Source organism: Nelumbo lutea, chromosome 3, assembly GCF_056320005.1.
Source record: "Nelumbo lutea isolate HS-2025 chromosome 3, American lotus-T2T, whole genome shotgun sequence".
Taxonomy (NCBI): domain Eukaryota; kingdom Viridiplantae; phylum Streptophyta; class Magnoliopsida; order Proteales; family Nelumbonaceae; genus Nelumbo; species Nelumbo lutea.
The window spans coordinates 13589748-13611624 of NC_142686.1; the positions used below are offsets into that span (position 1 = coordinate 13589748).

Below are 21877 nucleotides of genomic sequence, written 5' to 3' on the forward strand. Positions count from 1 at the left end.
ATGCAAGCAAGGCCACCTGAAGCTTATGCAAAACAAACAAGATAAGTGTGCACCCTATAGAAATATTTATGATCTTTCTATATGGTTTCATGGCAATCACCATTGTTCTGCTGTCCTATCTGTCAGATAATCATCTGAATTGAATCTCTAATACCCCAGGCCATACTGCTATAGGTATTTATGAACGCCAGATTGTATATATAGACCAAGTAAGTTGAACATTCCATTTCTCAAATCTGTTGGGTTGGGTGTCAATAATTTCAGTTACCAGTTGTCACTGGGAAACAGTCACAATTCTCCATTGATGGTAATTCAATGTGCATTTCTCTTTCTCTCTCTCTCTCTCTCTCTCTCTCTTAGCTCATGGATGATAAATCAATGTGCATTTAGTCACTTTTTTTGTTTTCTTTTCTTCCAAAATGCTGGTTGGTCCAATTTGCATTCTTACAACATGGTTTGTTGAGATTTCTCTTTCTGCAGATCAAGCTTTGAACTATTTTTGGGCACATTTCCAGTACACCTTGACTGTACTCAAATTTTCTAGCAGAGTCAGCAGACATCTAGATTATATGAACTAATCTAAGACTCCTTTTGTTGTGGCTCTAGAAAATATTGTTAACTATGTAACATAACCAGTTACGAGGAGATGACTTAGTTGCTGAACCTTCATTCAGGGTTTTTATTATCATATGTTGTCTCTCATTGATACAAGTTAAAATGTCTTATTTCAGGTTTTTACTTGGTATGGTGCCACGATTGAAATGGATGGGACCACTGAAACTGATTACACTGCAGATGAGGTATGTTCTATTATGCTCCTAAGCATTCTAACAAATTACGTTAGGCATTTGGTTCAATTCTACTAGTGAGTGTGAGTTCTCAAGTGAAAAAGGTGTGTTTTCTATTAATGATGAACGGTTCTTGATTTAGACACCTATGGTTAGCTATGTAAATGTTCATGCTGTACTGGATGGGCGACGGAATCGTGCTAAAATGTCCTCAACCACTGATCCCAATACTTCTCAGGTATCACTTTATGTTTGTCTTTGATATCTTTACCATAGGGTTTTCTTTCTTTTCTTTTCTTTTTTTTTTTTTTTGATAAAACATAGGGTTTTCTATCAGTTTACAGTTTCCTAACTCCTAGCCATTAGAATTGTTTTGGAAGTTTCATGTTGTGTAAAACAAGGGAGTTTCACACTGTGTAAACAAACTATGCATGTAAATTTCAAAAACACACTTCAAACATGCAGGGAAAATTAAGGCATTGTTATGTAGGAGAGAAGAAGGGAGGAAGAAAGAAGAGAGAACTGAGAGCCAAAAGTACTGCTGGTGGCGCCAACTTTTGATATATATACTAGGACGACAAAACATAAAAAATAAATGGAGGAAAGTACAATAGTACCATTGCAGTACTAAGATAAATAACAGTCTTTTAACACTCTCCCTCAAGTTGGGACATAGATGTCAATCATGCCCAACTTGTCATATAAATCATGATGCCGTGAGTGTAGAGGTGTAAATCGGACCATGCCACCCGTGGTCTGGCATGACCATGCGGGCCGTGTTGGGCTTGGGGTTTTAGGTCCACGGGCTGGCACGGCCTAGCCCGCAGCCTGACCCAACACGGCCCATATATATATTTTATATATAGTTATATAATATTATATAAATTATAATTGTATAATAATATATAGTATATAATATATTAATAATATAAATATTTTTTTTATTTTATTATACTAATTTATTTAATTATTGCATATATAAGCAATTTTATACACAAAATTCATATAAAATTAAAATTTTAAGTTTTTTGTCAATTTTTTTTTAAAATAGCTTTGGCCTGATGCATGGCCCGACATGGCCCAATGCTCGGCCCGCGGGCCAGCCCGGCCCGCGACATAGCACGGGCCCACGCCCCGACACAGTCCACTTTACACCTCTACGTGAGTGGTGTAACCCTTTTGTAAAGATGCCTGCAAGTTGATCTACAGAGCTAACATAAGGAGTACACACTTCCCCTGTGACGACCTTTTCTCTAATTAAGTGTTTGTTGACTTCGATGTGTTTAGTTCTATCATGCAACACTGGATTAGCAGCAATGCTTATGGCTGCTTTGTTATCACAGAATAGGGTAATAGGTCTGTCAACTAGAAAACCCAACTCACTCAACAAATTTTTTAGCCACATGATTTCAACTACTCCATGAGGCATTGCCCAATATTCAGCTTCAGCACTAGATCTAGCTATCACATTCTGCTTTTTGCCTCTCTAGGTAACTAGATTACCTCCTATAAAGGTACAATAGCCACTAGTTGACTTTTAGTCATTCAGGGATCCTGTCTAATCTGCATTAGTATATACTTCAACTTTCAAATGTTCATGTTTTTGAAACAACAAGCCTACACTTGGGAACTTCTTAAGATATCTGAGAAGTCTTTTTGTTGCTTCAAGATAGGTAGTCTTAGGGGCATGCATGAACTGGCTAAGAACTCCCACTGCATAAGCTATGTTTGGTCGAGTCATAGAAAGATATAACAATCTTCCAACAAGTCTCTAGAATAGTTTCACACCCTTGATGGGTTTACCTTGACAGTCACATGGTTTGTGGTTAGGGGAATCAACTGGTTTCACTCCCAATTTTCCTGTATCCTGGAGTAAATTTAGAACATACTTTCTTTGGAAAATGAAGATACCCCTTTGTGAGCGGGCCACTTCAATCCCAAGGAAGTACCTTAGAGGACCTAAATCCTTCACTTCAAACTAGGTAGCAAGAAAATTCTTCAACTTCTGAATTTCATCCTTCCAATCACCAATGATAACTATATCATCAACATATACTATCAGTGCTGCAATTTTCCCTTCCCCTCTTTTCACAAACAATGTGTGATCAGATTGACACTGCTTGTATCCTCTTTGTTGTACTGGTACATGGAACCTGTTGAACCAGACTCTTGGTGATTGTTTCAACCCATATAATGATTTCTTTAACCTGCACACTTTTTGTTCATTATCTTGAGCCCGAAAACCAGGGGGTTGTACCATATATACTTCCTCTTCAAGGTCACCATTCAGAAAGGCATTCTTGATGTCAAGCTGATGAAGATCCCAGTCAAGATTAGCAGCAAGGGAGAAAAGGACTAATGGAGTTCATATTATCAACATGTGCAAATGTTTCTACATAATCTACTCCATACACTTGTGTAATCTTTTCCACTAAACGAGCTTTATACCTTTCCATGGTGCCATCAGCCTTTTGTTTATTAACCGTGAAAACCCATTTACATCCAACTGGATCCTTCCCCTTAGGAAAATCTACTAGTTCCCATGTGCCATTTTTATGTGACGCATTAATTTTTTCCTTCATAGCATATGTCCATTCAGGTACCGAAAGAGCTTCTACCACATTCTTAGGGATAAGGACACTGTCAATGGAAGAGAGAAAGGCCCGAAAGGAGGGTGGAATGTTTTCATAGGAAACAAAGTGGGAAATGGGGTGTATAGTGGTGCAAGATATAACACCTTTCCGATGAACAATAGGAAGGTTAAGGTCATTAGCAACAGAAGTATCAATGGCAATAGGGTCAGGAACATCAACAGGAACCAATGTACCTGAATGAGTATGATCCGCCCCCAGAGAGTCTAATGGCATTGGTGGTATAGTTTCTAGGTGCCCCACAGCTTTTGAACACGGTTGGCCTTTGTGACGATGAAAGAAGACACGAAAGGGAGGAGGATCAGGAAGATGAGGGAGCTGAACTAGTTTCTCCTCATTCCTACACTCCCCCTGAGGAGAAACAGGGAAGAAAGGCTCACTCTCAAAAAAGGAGACATTCATAGAGACGTAAAATTTTTGAGAAACAGGATCAAAGCACCGATATCTCTTCTGAGTGAAGGAGTACCCCAAGAAGATGCAAGGAATGGCACGAGGATCTAATTTTCCACGAGTGGGTGACAGATTTTGAACAAAACAATGACAGCCAAACACACGAGGAGGAATAGAAAGAAGGGGGGACTTAGGAAAAAGAAGTTGATATGGGGCTTTGCACTCTAACCAACGAGAGGGCATGCGGTTGATGAGATAGGTAGCACAAAGGACAGCCTCAAGCCAAAAGCGTTTCGGGACATTCATATGAAATAGTAACCCCCAGGCAACTTCAAGAAGGTGTCGGTTCTTTGTTTCAGTAACACCATTTTGTTGTGGTGTTTGGGCACGAGCTACGGTGAAGTGAGCCACGAGAATCAAAAAATTTTGTAAGATCACTATGAAAATATTCTTTGGCATTGTTCGATTGAAAATTTTGGATTTCAGTTTGAAATTGGGTGAAGATCATCCGCTGAAAATCTTGGATAATTTTAGGTATTTCATCCCTGGTTTGCATGGGATATACCCATGTATATCTAGAGTAATCATCAATAAGGGTAAGAAAATACTTGTAGCCACTCTCAAATGGTAAAGTAACAGGACCCCAAACATCATAATGAACAATGTGGAAAGGAAATTCAGATTTATTATTCTTTAAAGAGAAATGAGTTATACATTGCTTACTCAATTGACAAGTTTGACAAGTAAATTCTGACACTAATACTGACTTAAACAACTCTGGAAACACAATTTTTAAAGACTCAAAAGATAAATGACCAAGACGACTATGCCATAAGTAAACTTGACTCTTACAAGACTAACTCTTAGACTCTATGACTTGAAGACCAGCCTTATTCTCCAGCATGTAAAGCCCATCAACCATACATCCTCTACCAATCATTTTCCCCGAAGCCAGATCCTAAATCACACAATGAGAAGGGAAAAGGGTCATTGAGCAGTTTAAGGAATTAGTAATACTACTAACAGAGAACAAATTAATGGGAAATTTTGGGACATGTAAAACATTAGATAGGGTAAGGCCAAAGGGAAGAGAAATAGTTCATTGACCAGCTATAGTAGAGTATGATCCATCAGCTAGTCTCACCTTGTCTCTTCTAGAAAGGAGGTGATAGGTTTGAAAGTAAGAGGACTTACCAGTCATGTGTTTAGACACTCCATAATCAATGATCCAAGGAGAGTCAGGGGAATGAGATGCTACATGGAAAGTTGTGGCAGAGTTACCTAATGTAGACGCATATGAAGTTGAGGGAGGAGCATCCATCTGACAAATTGCTCTACCATAGAGCTCTAAATGGTCATGGAAGGAATAAATAATATCCTCCCTTGGGTTAGATCCAGAGGCATGTGGTTGAGTCATAGTAGTAATGGGGGGTTGATTCTCTTGAGTAGCCATATTTGCCATAGTGTGTTTTCTTGTACCTTGCTGTCCTGACTTTTTATTCATATCTGAACCTTGCTTCTTACTCATATCTTGAGCCCATTTCGGCTTCCCATGAAGATCCTAGCATGTGTCTTGGGTGTGTCAGGGTTTCTAGCAATGAGTACACCACAGTTTGTCCTTGTCATCTACCTTTTTCTAAAAATCTCCCTTCTTAAAGGTATTTCCCCCACCGGTAGTAACACTCCCTTTTGCTACCAACACGACTGCATCCCCTCCATAATTGCTCATCAAATTTTTTCTGCTTTCTTCTGATTGTACAAGAGGATAAACTTCCTGGATGGATGGAAGATCCTTCCTACCTAGGATCTTAATTCTGATAGATTCATATGCAGGGCTCAAGCCATGTAGGAGAGCAAACACTCTTTGTTGGGAAACAAGTTTTTTGTACAATTCTGCATCTTCATCACACTTCCAATCCACACTCCGATAATGGTCTAACTCCTTCCAGACAGAGGTCAAGTTTGAGTAGTACACTGACAAACACCTCTCCCCCTGTTTACAAGTGGACGATTCTGCCTGTAACTGGTAGATTTTTGCATAGTGACGCAGTTCAGAATAGGTTGATTTTGCTTGTTCCTAGATCTCATTTGTCGTTTCAGCCCACATAAAATTTCTTCTTATTTGATGTTGCATAAACACTAAAAGCCAGGACATGACCATGCTGTTTTCCTGGCTCCATCTGTCATATTCAGCACTCCCAGAATTGGGTTCTTTGATTCTCTCATTTATATAACATATCTTTTCCCTTGCAATGATGTACAGCTTGATCCCTCTTGACCACTCTAAATAATTTAAGCCATCGAGAGGAATAACAGCCATGGGAAAGGATAGGTCTACACCCCCACTCATTCCATTCTGCATTGAGGAAACACTGGATGTAGCAGAATCTTCACCACTCATGATTACAGATTCAAAAACACTCTTAAAGTGGGTACAAAACCTAAAAAAAATAAAGGTCTAACACCAAGGGAGAAAGGTAACCCCTTTTTTCTTCGGAAACACAACTCTTTTCTGTAAAACACAGGTGCTGTTACAGCACTAACAGGTCATCCCTTGACCTACAGATTCAACACAGGTGCTGTCACAGTGCATACAGGTCATCTCTTAACCTACGCATCAACAGGAAGGCTGTTACAGCATGTACAGGTCACTCTCTAACCTTCAGTCCACCATAAAAAACTGCTATTGCAGTACACAAAGGTCTTCACGACCTACAGTTTATACAGGGATCAGTCGATCCCACAAAAAAGAAAAAAAGAGGTGCTGATCACCTCACATCCAACCAGCAGACCTAGTACAGGTTCTGCCCTGGCACACGACCGAAAAAAAAAAGGAGAGGTTACTTCAGTGCATGAGAAAACCTTGATCTTCAATCAGCCAAACAGTAGATGAGGGTGGCAGATCTGGAAATCTGGTGCGAAGAAAACTGTTCACTCGACTTCTCCTTTCAGATATGGTAGTCCCACTCTGATACCATGTTATGCAGGAGAGAAGAAGGGAGGAAGAGAGAAGAGAGAGAGAAGAAGAGAGAAGAGAGAACTGAGAGCCAAAAGTACTGCTGGCAGCGCCAGCTTTTGATATATATACTAGGGCGACAGAACATAAAAAATAAAAGGAGGAAGTACAATAGTACCCCTGCGGTACTATACTTAGATAAATAACAGTCTTTTAACATGCACCATGAGAGTTCCACATACCATCTGGATTTTAGCACCACCTGCATCTCATCCTTGGCTAGTTGCAACAAGGGAAAGTATTATTAACAGTCACAGAATTAATAATGTACACAACCATATAACAAAAAAATACACCTAGCTATATACATTTGTATATATTTAGAATTTTGTAAATGGTTTATCTAGACTCCTTGCTATGCCTTTTTAGACATGGCATGAGCCTATTGGGGTACATCCCACATGTGGAGAGGGTGATGCAGCATAGGTGGAGCCCTTCTGAGCTGTTACCTAAGCTGACATATTTAAGTTTCGTGGTCATCTCCACCCTTTTGCTGTAGAACTATATCCATTCTTTTGCTATGGAACTCTACTAAATTTTGTTCCCATATTATGTTTTTATTCATCTAAATAAGCTATATTTTCCTCTCTGCATTTGGTTTTTGGATCTCAAAGTTAAGATACATTTTGTGGCACAGGGTCCCAGGGTGATTGTGGTAGGACCTACAGATTCTGGAAAGAGTACATTGTCAGCGATGCTTCTTAGCTGGGCAGCTAAACAGGGTTGGAAACCTACTTTTGTGGATTTGGATATTGGTCAGGGATTCATAACAATTCCTGGTTGTATTGCTGCAACTCCAATTGAAATGCCAATAGATCCAGTTGAAGGAATTCCTCTTGATATGCCCCTTGTTTACTTTTTTGGGCACACAACACCCAGGTAGCAGATTATGCATTGCCTTTTTTTTTTTTTTTTCCTTTTAACCAATTTTCTTGAAGTATCACCACAGTTTATGGATTAACCAAACTTGACAAGTTTATGGCAATTTGTCCAATTTTGAAAAGTGCTGTTGACAGTGTTGTTCCACAGTGCCAATGCAGATTTATACAAAGTGCTCGTAAAGGAGCTTTCTCGAACCCTTGAGAGGCAATTTTCTGGCAACGCCGAATCTCGAGCTGCAGGCATGGTGATCAATACCATGGGTTGGATAGAAGGTGTTGGTTATGAGGTATTTGTGATGTTATTCATGAATGGGGTTGTTCCAGTTTAGCAATACTTGTTGAATGTGTGGCTCTATGTAATGTTCATTTCTGCCTTCATGTTTTGTTGCAGTTGCTTCTTCATGCAATTGATACATTCAATGCCAATGTAGTTTTGGTTTTAGGTCAGGTAATTTATTTTGCATAAGTTTTTTCAAATACTGCTAGCATGGCTATCATTATTCCAAAGCACCACTCACATTGGATTATTTTGTTCTTATTAATTAAGGTTGTTGATTTTTCTATACTTTCCACAAGTCCAAGAATTTGAACAGGCACATGGCATGCATGTGATGGTCCACAACTAGCCTCTGATGCTCCCCTTTAGTCTTGGGTAGGAAATCAAACAAGATGAGTAAAAAGGCACCCGGGGGGGGGGGGGGGGGGGGGGGGGGGGATTCTCTTTTCTTTTTTTTTTTTTGAATTGCATTTAGGTTTTGAAGTTTGTCAGAATTTCATTGTTTTGAATTTCCATTATTTCAGCCATGTCCAAAGTCCAAACCAACTTGATCCCTGTTCAAAATTTTTAGATCTTGTTCAATTGTAGCCTGGATGAAAAAAAAAAAAAAAAAAAAAAAAAAAACTTATGAAAAGTCATCTAACCAAACAGAACCTTATAATGTTGTTTGTTGGTGTAGTAGGTTAATCCAAAAGCAGATAATTGCTTGGCTGTAGATGGATTCACAATGACCTGGCAGCAAAGTGCTGGTTTAAACAACTAGTGGGAGGGTTAAGGATCAATTCCCCTAATGCTATGGCTATCAAGAAGCTGAGCTTTTCCCAGCTTTGGTTGGTTTTATGACAACCTCAAGGGGCTGAAGCTCTAGTCGCTAATGATATCCAAGCTCTGGCCCAACTCTGCTATGCCCATTAAATTATGGCCTATTATTCTCTATTTTGTTTGGTTTACTGAACTCATATAATGCCAACTTCTTGAACCTACCGCTCACCAAGAAAGAAAAAATTTAATCATAAAGCAAGCCTTATGATAATATATTATCCAAGTTAACTGGGCCTGTTCTAGCTCATCTTAGTTTTGTTTATCTAAACTAGTTGATTTGAAGTTGTTCTTGGTTCATGCTTGAGAACTAATTTCATGCTTGGCTGAGCTCACAATCTCGCATACAAGTTCTGTAAGCTCACAACCTCACTTAGCATTGTATAGGTAGAGTGGAGTCCATCAAATTAGTTGATCCAAATTCCAAAGTAAAGTTGTGGTTGTTCTGAGCAATTTATTATCGGTAGATCAGCCTATAGGCCGTAGTACTTGGACTGGGGATTTATCTTTACAGTTTAACAGAACATTCCATTCTCTTGTAGTTGTGAGAATCATCTAATGATACATGTAATGTTTTCAGGGTGATTTTGAGCAATGGGCTTGTATTTGTTTCTGAGAATTACCTTTTCTCAAAGTTAGATGGTTCTGAATATTTACTCACCAGAGCTCTATGTAGCGGAGGCCAATCTTTCTGTAAACATATTGATAAGTTTTACACTGGAATTATCCCTAAATACAAGTGCTTTCTTTAGTGAGAATATGGTTTTGTTTCCACTGTTGAATTAGCCCATCTTCCCTTGCTTCTTACAATAATGTGCCCATGCTGTCCCTTATAATTGTCTTTCTCATCTGTTTCTCTTAACCATGTCCTTTTGTAAACTGTATGCAGGAGAAACTTTGCAGCATGCTTAAAGATGTACTAAAGAACAAGCCTAATGTGGATGTTGTGAAACTTCAAAAGTCAGGTGGTGTTGTATCTAGGAACGCAAAGGTCCGTCAGAAGGCCAGGAGCTACAGGATAAGGGTAAAGTGCCTCCTTTAATGGGAGATTTGACTTGTACCCTGTTCATAAGGGAACTTTTATTTTGCACACTCTATATGCTTATGCAATCTCCCCACAGCAAAAAAAAAGAAAGCTCCAAGTTTTTGACAAATCTTTCTAACTGTTGATGTCAATGTGAAGCACCTTCTAAAGCGTTTCTAGGTAATATAGCACTTTTAGTTAATTGAGTATGCAATCAAAACAGCTAGGTATTAAAACAAGATGAAGGGAAAATTGCAAGGAGCATTTACAGATCAAATAACAGGCTGCAGGCATTACCAAGCACCTTATGAACTAGCAATCAATTTTGTGTTTTGCTGATAATTTATGGCTACTTGGCTAGATCTCTTTTTTTATGTCTAGATTGTATGCACATGTAAAAATAGAGTCCAGGATATGAGTCAGCATATGAAGGGTGAAGAATTGCCACTTTTGATTAGTTTTATGCACTACCTGGAAGAATTTTTCATATCAACTTGTTTAATTATTGCAATTTTTTTTTTTGAAAATGAAAGTATTGTATTGATTTATAACAATATGCAAAAAGAAAATAAATCAGCCCATGTACAATGAGAACCTGTACATTGGAAAAATACGAAAAGCATGACCATCCATAAAAAGATCCGACCTGCAAAAAAGAACTCAGTGGACACCCGTATATATTATTTGTACACAGTACACCCACCCAAGAACAAAGCAAACCTATAAGATTACTGTTACTTTCCTCCATGTCAAAGTATTTGTTGTCAAAAATACGATGGTTTCTTTCCTTCCAGATTAACCAAGTGATAGCAGCTGAGAAAGTATTTCATAATAGTTCACCCCTCCAAGCTTCTCTGATCCTTCAAAACCAGACTCTTCTTTTCACCCTGTTGGTTTGTAGTTGGTTTGGGTGCTCCCTTGTCACCCTGTTGCTGGTTATAACCAATTTTCTTCTTTTCTTTTTAATAACAATTTTCTTTTATTTTCAAAAAAATAAAAGTTTACCCCTCCTGTTCAGACCTTTAGCTGTCCAACCTTGCAGAAGCTGTGTTACTGATTCCAGAAAGCAGAAATGTATGCCAAACAGGATGTTACCATTACCCACAGCTGGTGTGAAAATTTGCAATGAATGAAGAGGTGATTTGGGGACTCTGGGATTTTATTACATAAAGAGCAAAGAGCACTAGAGGGGACATCCCTCTTCTTATCAGCCTGTCTGTAGTTAGGCATCTTCCAAGTGCCAATTTCCATACAAGGCTATTGAAAAGGTGGAGAATTGTGCCTTGCAGTAATATAATCTGGTCGGGTTTCAGTATAGGATATTATTGTGCTTCGCTATTAATTGGTGGGACCGCCCTAAGAGTTTGGGCTAGTCCTGATGGTTAACCCAAGCCCAACTTTTGAGGTCCAGGACAGCCTCTGTGAAATCCGACCATAACTTTTGGAGAGGCTTGGGTTGGCCTACCCATGTTCAAGTTGGTCCTGTTCAAGTTACAGACAGAAGTATCATATGTATCTTGAACAACATTGATGCATTTGGTAATTGGTATTGTTTCTTTGCTGGCATGTTTTTGGCTTTTTGCATAGCACCGCAACATATATATTGCTCATTGGAATGGATGGACACTCAGCAGCCTATTCCTCGGGATGCTTGGCATTTTGTACATATCTCATTCTTTTCATAATCAATTTAACAGTAACCAATCAGAGTAAAGGGGGAGAAAATATATGTGGAGGGCAAACAAAGAAATAAAATTAATGACATATGTGCCAGAATTTTTTAGCTTATTTGTAAACTTTAATTCTTTAAATTCACTTACTTTTCTTGTTTGACTATTTTTAGTTTGCTTTTGTTACGGAAATAAAAATGAAACCAGCTCCTTAAATTGTTAAATCAGTATTGAGGTTTTTAAAAAAAATGGTAACCATTCAATTTTATTACTTAAAGAAAAGAATATAGTGTGTACATAATGCAAACATTCCCATGAGTAGGCTTGCTATTTCCACATAACCCTTTATCTTACTTCAGAAATGCATATTATAATCGAGCTCAATCATTTGACCCTATTCACCCCTTCTTTTGCCAAAGCATCTGCCAAACTATTATCCGATCTCTAAACCCAGTGGTGTGAAGAATTCAATTTCCTGATCAAGGACCTTATCTCTTGCGAGATATGCCTGTATTGCCAAGCCCTTGGTTATCATTTATCATCCACCCCACCACCAGCTTTGAGTCTCCTTCCACCACTATGTTCTTCAAATTCAATGTTTCCCTATTCTCAAACCCTGTAGTAGTGCTAACACAGTTCTTAAGGAATCCCCTGTACCAATTGGACTGGAATATATGTTAATACTTTTCTGGATTCATCCCTTATCATTCCTACAATGTTGGATGGTCCTGGATTCCTGAGACACTACCTGTTGAAATTTAGCTTTACATAATTCGTTCTTGGAGGGGTCCATTATGCTTGGACTAGCTGTCTTGGTTTCGGTGAGGAAGTGATCAACTCCAGTCTCTAAGAAAGAACTCCATTGGGTGAGAAATGAGAGATAACTGATCTCTTATGCATGGATTCTTTCTTTGCTTCAATGCCTGCATCAGTTGGGAAATGCCAATGGAAGTTAGGGTGTTGGTCTGAAGTGGGCTGCAGAAAGGAACCTGTATGGCTGTATCCAATCTAGAAGGTCTTCTATCTAATAGAAATTTGTTTAGGCCATTTCATCCCTTCATTTCGCAGATCATGTAGGGGAAGAACCAAAATTGACTTGATGATTAGTGAACCTTTTCCCACATAGATGGTAGATTGGTAAGGCTTCTTCTTGTCTATGCAATGGCCTTGTTTTAAAAGCAAAACTGCTTTTCCACTGTCCTTGGTCATTGATGTGATTTGGCCTCATCTTCTTTTTCATGCTTTTTAACTGTTAGTTCAGTCTACAGATCTTTTTCTAAAATGAGGTTTGTGTATTCATGATTCTTAATTATGAGATTGTTTCATGGTGGTTTTGGATTCTCTCAGGAATATTTTTATGGCCTTACGAACGATCTTTCCCCGCATTCAAACATTGCAAATTTCAGTGATTTGTTCATCTATAAAATTGGTGGTGGGCCACAGGCACCACGTTCAGCTCTACCAATTGGTGCGGAGCCTGCAGCAGATCCTACACGATTAGTTTCTGTGAATATCAATCGGGACCTGCTACATTTAGTTCTTGCTGTTTCATTTGCTAAAGAACCTGATCAAATAATCTCTAGGTAATGACATGACACTTGGCCTTGACCTGCCCTAACCCAAAAGGGGCAAAGTTTTCTCACTTTATTTATATTACAGTGTAGATTTATTGAGTATTATAATGTAAGAGGCATCTAAGATGTCTTACACATTTAGCCAGTGGGGATGGGGATGGGGATGGGGGATGTGTAAGAAACATCTAAAATGACTCCAAAATGCACATTTACACCCTCCTGCCTAAAAGCCCAGAGTCCCTGGACCACATTTGACCTAACGAGATGATCACATTCTTTTTTTTTTCTTTTTTTTTTTTTTGACATGTTTCTGCATTATGATCTAAGAGACAATTGAATAAATAGGCCTTTCTGGGCTTTGAATCAGAATTCTGGTTATTAAGTTCAAAGTTAGATAGTTCCAATCACCTAGTCACATGGATTTTTGATGTAATGCAACTCTTTTAAGTTGGTTCTGTCAAATGCAAGTCAACCTTCTTACCAGGGTTTCATGTAATAATATTTGAATTTGGACAAAACTTGTGTTTTAAGTGCTTGTTTGGGAGGGCTTTCATGTTGCCACTTTTGTCTTTGCAATTGCAAGGTGAGGTCTGCCCAAATGAAGCTGTGACCCAAGTGAATTAGCTATTTGATCTCAGAATTCCATTTTGGAGTCATTCATAGCTTTTCTGTCCATATAAATGTGTGATAAATAATATTGGTGACCATATACTTGGGTTAATTCTTCTGCACCCATCCTGGTTATGACCTGTCTCAGCCATTACAAGACATGGGTGTGGGTATGGGATGTGTTGGATCCATATAACGAAATCTGTGTCCATTTCTTTGAGCCAAGTTTTGATGGTTGGATATGTATCCAGTTAATTCAACGGATAACCAACATAAATTATTAACTTATATGATTAAAATAAATATTAAAAATATAAGTTGAAGCTTGATTCAGTACATTGCTCTACCAAAATGTCCCCTTAAACATCATTGTTAGAGTTAGCCAAATAAGGGTAGATTAGTCAACTCGCCTTGGTTAAGTTATGAGCTTATGTGGCAGTCCTATTAGAGGTTCTCTGTCCCATACTTAAGTAGGGGCAGTTTAGTCCTTGTACATTTAATTAGAGCCTAATCACTATTATGAGGTTCGACAGTTCTTTCATCTTCTTCTTCTTCTCCTCCTCCTTACTGGTTCGGACTACTGTAGCAACAGTAGAAACATGGTATCAGAGCAAGGTTCGTGACCTGTTTCAGTTCGTGACAACTTCAGTTCATGCTTCAGTTCTCTCCTTTTCTTCTCTGGGCTGTCAATGGAGAAAAGTGGTTCGTCCCAGGCCTGAAACATCTCAGCTCTTGTTTTGTTTCTGGTGCGCAGAACCTCCTTTCCTAAGAAAACAACTTCAGCAGTGAATGGTTGGCTGAAGCTCTCAAACGAAGGTTGGTTACTCTTCTCTTTGTCCTGTTGGTATTTCTGGGTTGAAAATCTTCAAGAACTTGAGAGGACTGAGCAGAACCTAGAGAACTAGGTTGTTTGTTGCCCTAGTTCTTGGAAAATTCCAAGAACAGGCTGTGTTTACAGTGACCAAATGGTGTAAGGGGCTACTGTAGGTGGCCGAATGGTGTAGGGGCTACTGTAGGTGGCCGAATGGTGCAAGGTGTAATGCAATGGTACTAGTTGAGTTCTTGTTGGTCTTGTGGTGCCCTCTTAAAAGCGTTAAAGCAGGTCTGTATTGTGTGACAGCTATGGTTATGTGGTGGTGCTTGTGATGCACAAACTCTGTTGAGTAGTTGTGAGAGAGCTTGCATGTGGTTAGTAAGTGCTGAATTAATGTCAGTGTAGCCTGTGTTTTTTTGTGAAATCAGTAGTGGTGTGGATAAGAACAAAGGCATGTGTATCAATCATTGTGTTTAGGGACTGCTGTAGGTTCTGAAACATCAAACTCTTGACAGCAGCACTTAGTTGGTGATTGGGAAGTCAGATTAGAGGCAACATTGAAAGAATATCATGGCAGCAATGGGAGATAGTTGTAGTGATCAGAAACCTAGTGTGGTGGTTTCCTCTGACTATCTAGGTGTACAGATGACCTCAATTAAACTGAATGGTGAGAACCATGTTCCATGGGCCAAGTCGGTGGAAGTTTTTCTCATGGCAAAGAGAAAAGTGAAGCATGTGGAAGAAGATAAACCACCAGCTGACTCTCCAAGGTTTGATGATTGGGAACAAGAGGATGCTCAAATCATGACATGGCTATGGAACAGTATGGAACCCAAAATAAGTGCCAACTTCATGTTCTTAGATACAGTTAAGGACATATGGGAACATGCCAAGAAGTTGTATTCTGGGCAAGATAATACTACAAGGGTATATCAGCTCTATCAGGAGTACTTTGGTCTGCAATAAGGAAATAAAACCCTAGAAGAGTACTATGCCAGTATGAAGAACCTCAGAAATGAACTCAATGTCTATCATCCTCTCACTCCAGATGTTAAGGTTCAGCAACAACAGAGGGAACAACTAGATGTCACAAGGTTCTTAGTGGGATTGAAATCAGAGTATGAACCAGTTAGGGCCCAAATATTGGGAGGCTCTACCCTTCCTACTCTTGAGGAAGTGTTTGCTCGGCTTCGCAGGATTTCTTTGGGACAAACAGAGAATCCCACACAGTCTGATAGATTAGCTTTGTGACAGCTAGAGGAGGTGGACGTGGTACGAAAGGGGGAGGACATGCCTCTCGAGGAGGTCATGGTGGTTCCATATTTGGCCGTGGTGGTGGTCGTGACTCAGGGGGAGGCCGTGGCAAAGAAAAAGGCAGCTCTACAAGGAAGTGTACCCACTGTGGCAAGGAAGGACATTCGGTAAATTTCTGTTATGATCTCCATGGCCGCCCTCCCTCTAAATGGGCCAATCATGTTGTTGCTGGTGGGGTTTATGTCAGTGATAATCAACAGGCAGACCTAACTCCTTCCACATCTACATCTGTTTCCGGAAGGGAGATGGTGAGTGTACCGCGTGATGAGTATGAGCGGTTCCTTCAGTCCACTTCACAGCACACTATTGCTACTCTTGCCCTCTTAGGTATAGCTTGCCTATCTAAAACCTCTCCTTGGATTATTGACTCTGGAGCCTCTGATCACATGACCGGAAATCCAGGTGTGTTCTCTTCTCTCTTTGAAACTTCCACATCTCAAGTTGTTACCCTTGCCAATGGTTCCTCCTCTCCCATCTGTGGCATTGGCAATGTTGACATGGCTTCTCTTTCTTTATCATTTGTTCTATATGTCCCTAAGTTTCCATTCAATCTTATGTCTGTTAGTAAACTAACCAAGACTCTTAACTGTTCTGTTACTTTTTTCCCTTCCTCTTGTGTTTTTCAGGATCTCAGGACGGGGAAGAAGATTGGTGGGGGGCATGAAGCTGGTGGATTGTATTATCTTGACGGTGGTGGATCGTCAGTTGCACTTCAGACTTCACTCACTCCTCTACATGGCATTGTCGACCGGGACATCCTTCTCTCAAGGCACTCAAGATACTAGTTCCGTCTTTGAGTCATTTGTTAGTGTTACAGTGTGAGTCGTGTCAGTTTGGGAAACATCGTCGTGTTTCCTTCAGTCCTAGAGTTGAAAGTCGTATGTTGAGTCCTTTTGCTTTGGTTCATTCAAATGTTTGGGGCCCGATCAAAATAGAGTCTTATAATGGTTACAAGTATTTTGTCACTTTTATTGATGATTGTTCAAGAATGACATGGATTTATTTAATGAAAGAAATGAGTGAATTATTTTCCATTTTTCAAAAATTCCATGCTGAAATACGTACACAATTTGGTGTTCCAATCAAAGTTCTTCGTTCAAATAATGGTCATGAATATTTTCTTACTTCCTTTCAACAGTATTTAAAACAACATGGCATCATTCATCAAACTTCATGTGCATCCACTCCTCAACAAAATGGGGTGGCTGAACGGAAGAACCGTCATCTCCTTGAAACGGCTCGATCTATTCTTCATCATATGAGTGTTCCTAAACGATTTTGGAGTGATGTTGTACTTACTGCGTGTTTCCTCATTAATCGAATGCCCTCCTTTATTCTTCATGGTCGGTCTCCCTTCTCTATCTTGTTCCCCACCTTGTCTCCCTTTCCATTAATACCTCGTATCTTTGGCTGTGTATGCTTTGTTCACAATCTGAGTCCTGGAATAGACAAGTTGGATGCATGCTCCATTAAGTGTGTCTTTCTTGGCTACTCTCGGACTCAAAAAGGGTACAAGTGTTACAATCCCATTACTCAAAAGTGCTATGTCTGTCCTGATGTCACCTTTTTTTAGTCTATTCCCTTCTTATCAGGAACTGAAGCATCGTCGTTTCCACCTTTACTTCCTCTTCCTCTTTTGGTCAGTGATCCCGTTCCGAGTGTTCCTGTTGGAGTTGACTCGTCACCTCATCCAGTGCAGATCCCTACTGAACGACCACCAATTCGGCAAGTGTATACACGTCGAACGACACCGGCCCCTCCTCCAGCTTCTACCTTGTCCGTGGATCCTGTCGTTGCTCCTGTTGCTGAACCCTCAGGACTTGATCTACCCATTGCCTTACGGAAAGGTAAACGTAGTTCTACTCTCCATCCCATTTCCAATTTTGTTTCAGTATCTCGCCTTTCCGCCTCACATTACCAGTTTGTTTCACTATTGTCATCTATTTCCATACCTAACAATGTCCAAGAGGCTCTTAGTTCACCTGGGTGGAGGCAGGCAATGGAGGAGGAACTCTCTACTCTTCAGCATACTCACACGTGGGAGCTCACTACTCTTCCTCCTGGTAAGCATGTTGTGGGTTGTAAATGGGTGTATACTGTTAAATACTTGCCATATGGTAGTGTGGAGCGTCTGAAAGCCAGACTTGTTGCTAAAGGTTATTCACAGTTGTATGGAGTGGACTATATGGAGACCTTCTCTCCAGTGGCTAAGATTAGCTCTGTCCGTGTGTTAATTTCCCTGGCAGTTATGTATGATTGGCTCCTATTTCAACTTGACATAAAAAATGCCTTCCTTCATGGTGACCTTATAGAGGAAGTATATATGGAGCAACCACCTGGGTTTATTGCTCAGGGGGAGGCTGGTAAGGTGTGCAGACTGAAAAAGGCAATTTATGGGTTGAAACAATTGCCTCGTGCTTGGTTCGGGAAGTTTAGTGAAGTGGTGAAGAATTTTGGAATGAAACAATGCCAGGTTGATCACTCAGTGTTCAGCTATGACTCAGAAGCTGGAAAGATTTTATTAGTGGTCTATGTGGATGATATTGTCATAACTGGCAGTGACAAACTGGGAATCGATAAAGTAAAGGTCTTTCTGCAAAATCATTTTCAAACAAAAGACCTTGGGACATTGAAGTACTTCTTGGGTATAGAAGTTGCTAGATCAAGACAAGGTGTAAACCTGTGCCAAAGAAAATATGTTCTTGATCTATTGGACGAAGCAGGACTGTTAGGTGCAAAACCGGCTGAGACTCCTATGGAACCAAATGTTAAGTTGAGCAGTGATACAAGGGAAATATTTGATGATCCTGGAAGGTATAGACGACTAGTGGGGAAGCTAAACTATTTGAGTATCACGAGACCAGACATCTCCTTTGTAGTCAGTGTGGTGAGCCAATTTATGCAGAACCTTCGTATATCTCACTGGGATGTAGTTCTTAGAATTGTAAGATATCTAAAGGGAGCTCCGGGTCGTGGGCTATTGTATAAACTAGGAGGAAAACTTGAAGTAGTTGGGTACACGGATGCAGATTGGGCGGGCTCTATGTCTGATAGAAGATCTACTATAGGTTACTGCACATTTCTTGGAGGAAATCTTGTGACATGGAAGAGTAAAAAGCAGACGGTTGTAGCTAGAAGCAATGCTGAAGCCGAGTACAGAGCCATGGCACACACTACATGTGAATTAGTGTGGTTGAGGAATCTCCTACAAGAAATCGGCTTCCACATGGATAAACCTATGAAATTGTACTGTGACAATCAAGCTGTGCTCCATATCTCATCCAACCCTGTTTTTCATGAGAGAACAAGGCACATAGAGATTGACTGCCACTTTGCGAGGGAGAAGGTTCTTACTGGAGAGATAAGCACAGTACATGTAAGCTCAGGTGATCAGTGAGCAGATTTGTTTACAGAGTGAACTATATATGTAACAAGCTGGGATTATATGACATATATTCTCTAGCTTGAGGGGGAGTGTTAGAGTTAGCCGAATAAGGGTAGATTAGTCAACTCACCTTGGTTAAGTTATGAGCTTATGTGGCAGTCTTATTAGAGGTTCTCTGTCCCATACTTAAGTAGGGGTAGTTTAGTCCTTGTACATTTAATTAGAGCCTAATCACTATTATGAGGTTCGACAGTTCTTTCATCTTCTTCTTCTTCTCCTTCTCTTTCTTCTTCTCCTTACTGGTTCGGACTACTGTAGCAACAGTAGAAACAATCATGAAATATGGGTTTTCTATACACAATTATGTTATAAGTTATTTTTTAATTGTCATGTTATAAACTGATTTACCTTTTCATTCTTTTGTTGTTGATGCTTTTCTCTTCTGGGTATAAATAATGAAGTGTATTTAAATTAAACATAGGTTACTTGTGCTATGAAAATCAATATTCATTGTACAATGTATGATGTGCCCATATATTATTAGTGATTGGTGGATTAATTTTAGCCAAGTCCCCATGTCCTAAAATTTTGATGTCAGATAAATCTGACTTTTAGGTACAGACCTACACCTGAGTCCATGTAATAATCTCCTGGACCTACATGAAAGTTATGTATAAACTGCAGTGCATTGTACACTTTCATAAACAATACTTTCTCATTCTGGGACTTTGCTAACAACTTTGTGCCTATTCGATGCAGCAATATTGCTGGGTTTATCTATATCACAGATATTGACATCCAGAGGTCTGAACTTTTGCCACTCTATTGGTTGCCTTTATCCTGTATTTAGCTGGAAATTAATAATATGATTATGTACAGGAAAAAAGTTACATACCTTGCCCCATCCGCTGGAGAACTTCCAGGCAAATTCTTAATAGTTGGAAGTTTGACATGGCTTGAGACATGAAGCTTTTGAAAACAGTTAAGAACCAATTTTTTTCAGGTCATGACCCTGGTGTGGATGTTGTCATTTGTTATGAGAGTTGATGATCACCACCTGTATTTTGGCAATCAGTATTTCCCTCTCTGTGTTGATTATGTACAAAGCAGCCCCCACCGGGAAAGCTTTATTTGCCTTATGTTGTCATATTTGACTGCGGTGTTTTTTTTTCCCTCTCCTTGTTCCAGATGTATTGACGAATAGGCCCTGCAAGTTTCCTTAACATCCACCAACCTAATTACCTAAACTTGTCTTTTTGGTTCCTTGGTGATTTATTTTGGCTCATAATTTTAGAGTGACCATCTTACTTTATCTGTAAATATTACCTGTTATGGTTTATGGTTTTCATTTTTATTAATTGTCTATATACTTTCACAACTTTTGCATAAACCACTTACGTAGCAGGCAATGTAAATGCGTGTGTTGGTAACGAGATGATGTAATTTGTCAGCCTGAAAGATGGGCTTTTATGATTTTCAGGTATTTTTTAATCAAAATAATTGAACAGTTTTCTCTTCAACGGGAAAAGCAATTGTTCAATCAAAATAATTGAACAATTTATTAGGGGCTTGTTAATGGATTGTATTTATATTTAAGTAAAGTAGGATAAACTAAAATTGCAAAGGCTTTTTCTATTTAGATTCATTAAGTTACCTACAATAGGAGCAGTAGCGACAACAAAGGAGAAGTTTGTTGTATGACTTGTTGACTTGTTGCAGTGTTGTCAGACTCAGACTAGCTGGATGTTACCAGTGAACCAGTTAGCCGTGAAGCTTTCTGTGTTATTGTAATTATTTGATGATTCTTACAGGCTGAACAATTTAACTGGCCGGTTAACCGGTAAAACCATCGCCTATACTGTCTTGCTTAAGGCTGCAATTTGGACCGGGTTAGCCTACACTCAGCCCGAAAAAGTAGGGTTGGGTTGAAAAATATGAATTTGACTTTAACTTTGGATTAGGTTAGGGTTGAGGCCCTTGACCAACCCGACCCAACCCGAACCTGACTTAAGTTCATATTTACATGTATAGATATCATATAAATATATGTATATATTTATGCATGTAAAGACCCGTGTATATGTGCAGTCTCTATTCGTGCAAGTATGCATATGCAACTATGCATCCAAAATGTATACATCTATATATTTATGTATTTTTTTATTACAAGTATTTATGTATTTATGTATTTACATATATTGTACATTAAAAATTTTAAGTTAAAAGGCATTTTTTTCTGTAACATAATAACAATGTTCTTTTACACATAAGAATGCTAATATTGAATTAACCTTAGTATATGGGAAATAAGTGTATTTGGTTAAAGGATGCAAAGAGCTTGATCCAACCTGAGACTAACCTAAATCCAACCTGAACCCAATCCAGGTGAGGATTAGGGTTGGGGGTTCAACAAATGTAGTTGGGTTAGGGTTGACCTCAACCTGACCTAACCTAGCCCCACTTGCACCCCTAAAGAGTCTTGCTCACCATTTCTGAAATGAGTTTGATTTTAGTTTTACATACACCTTTGTCACAATGGGATTCATTTTCACTTGCTTAATCAGTTGTTTAGACTGCTTTGGGTTGCAGTACAAATTTTGACTAGGCGCAAAACTTTTACCTGGTTCAGTTATGTTTTTATTTATTTGTAATTATGATTTGCATT

At 39.3% G+C, this 21877-nt stretch overlaps 1 protein-coding gene across 1 annotated transcript in view; it reads left to right on the plus strand.

Moving 5' to 3' along the window:
- The window catches only part of LOC148863055 (protein CLP1 homolog), a 27777-nt gene extending 7190 nt beyond the window's left edge, over nucleotides 1–20587 (plus strand). Inside the window, exons 2-10 of the mRNA XM_088979146.1 lie at nucleotides 732–800; nucleotides 931–1026; nucleotides 7483–7724; nucleotides 7875–8013; nucleotides 8118–8174; nucleotides 9712–9846; nucleotides 12864–13099; nucleotides 19972–20016; nucleotides 20092–20587. Of these exons, the coding sequence (XP_088835272.1) occupies nucleotides 732–800; nucleotides 931–1026; nucleotides 7483–7724; nucleotides 7875–8013; nucleotides 8118–8174; nucleotides 9712–9846; nucleotides 12864–13099; nucleotides 19972–20016; nucleotides 20092–20179 (1107 nt within the window). The 3' untranslated portion in view covers nucleotides 20180–20587. The remainder of the gene's footprint in view (nucleotides 1–731; nucleotides 801–930; nucleotides 1027–7482; nucleotides 7725–7874; nucleotides 8014–8117; nucleotides 8175–9711; nucleotides 9847–12863; nucleotides 13100–19971; nucleotides 20017–20091) is intronic.
- The last annotated feature ends 1290 nt before the right edge of the window (nucleotides 20588–21877 follow it).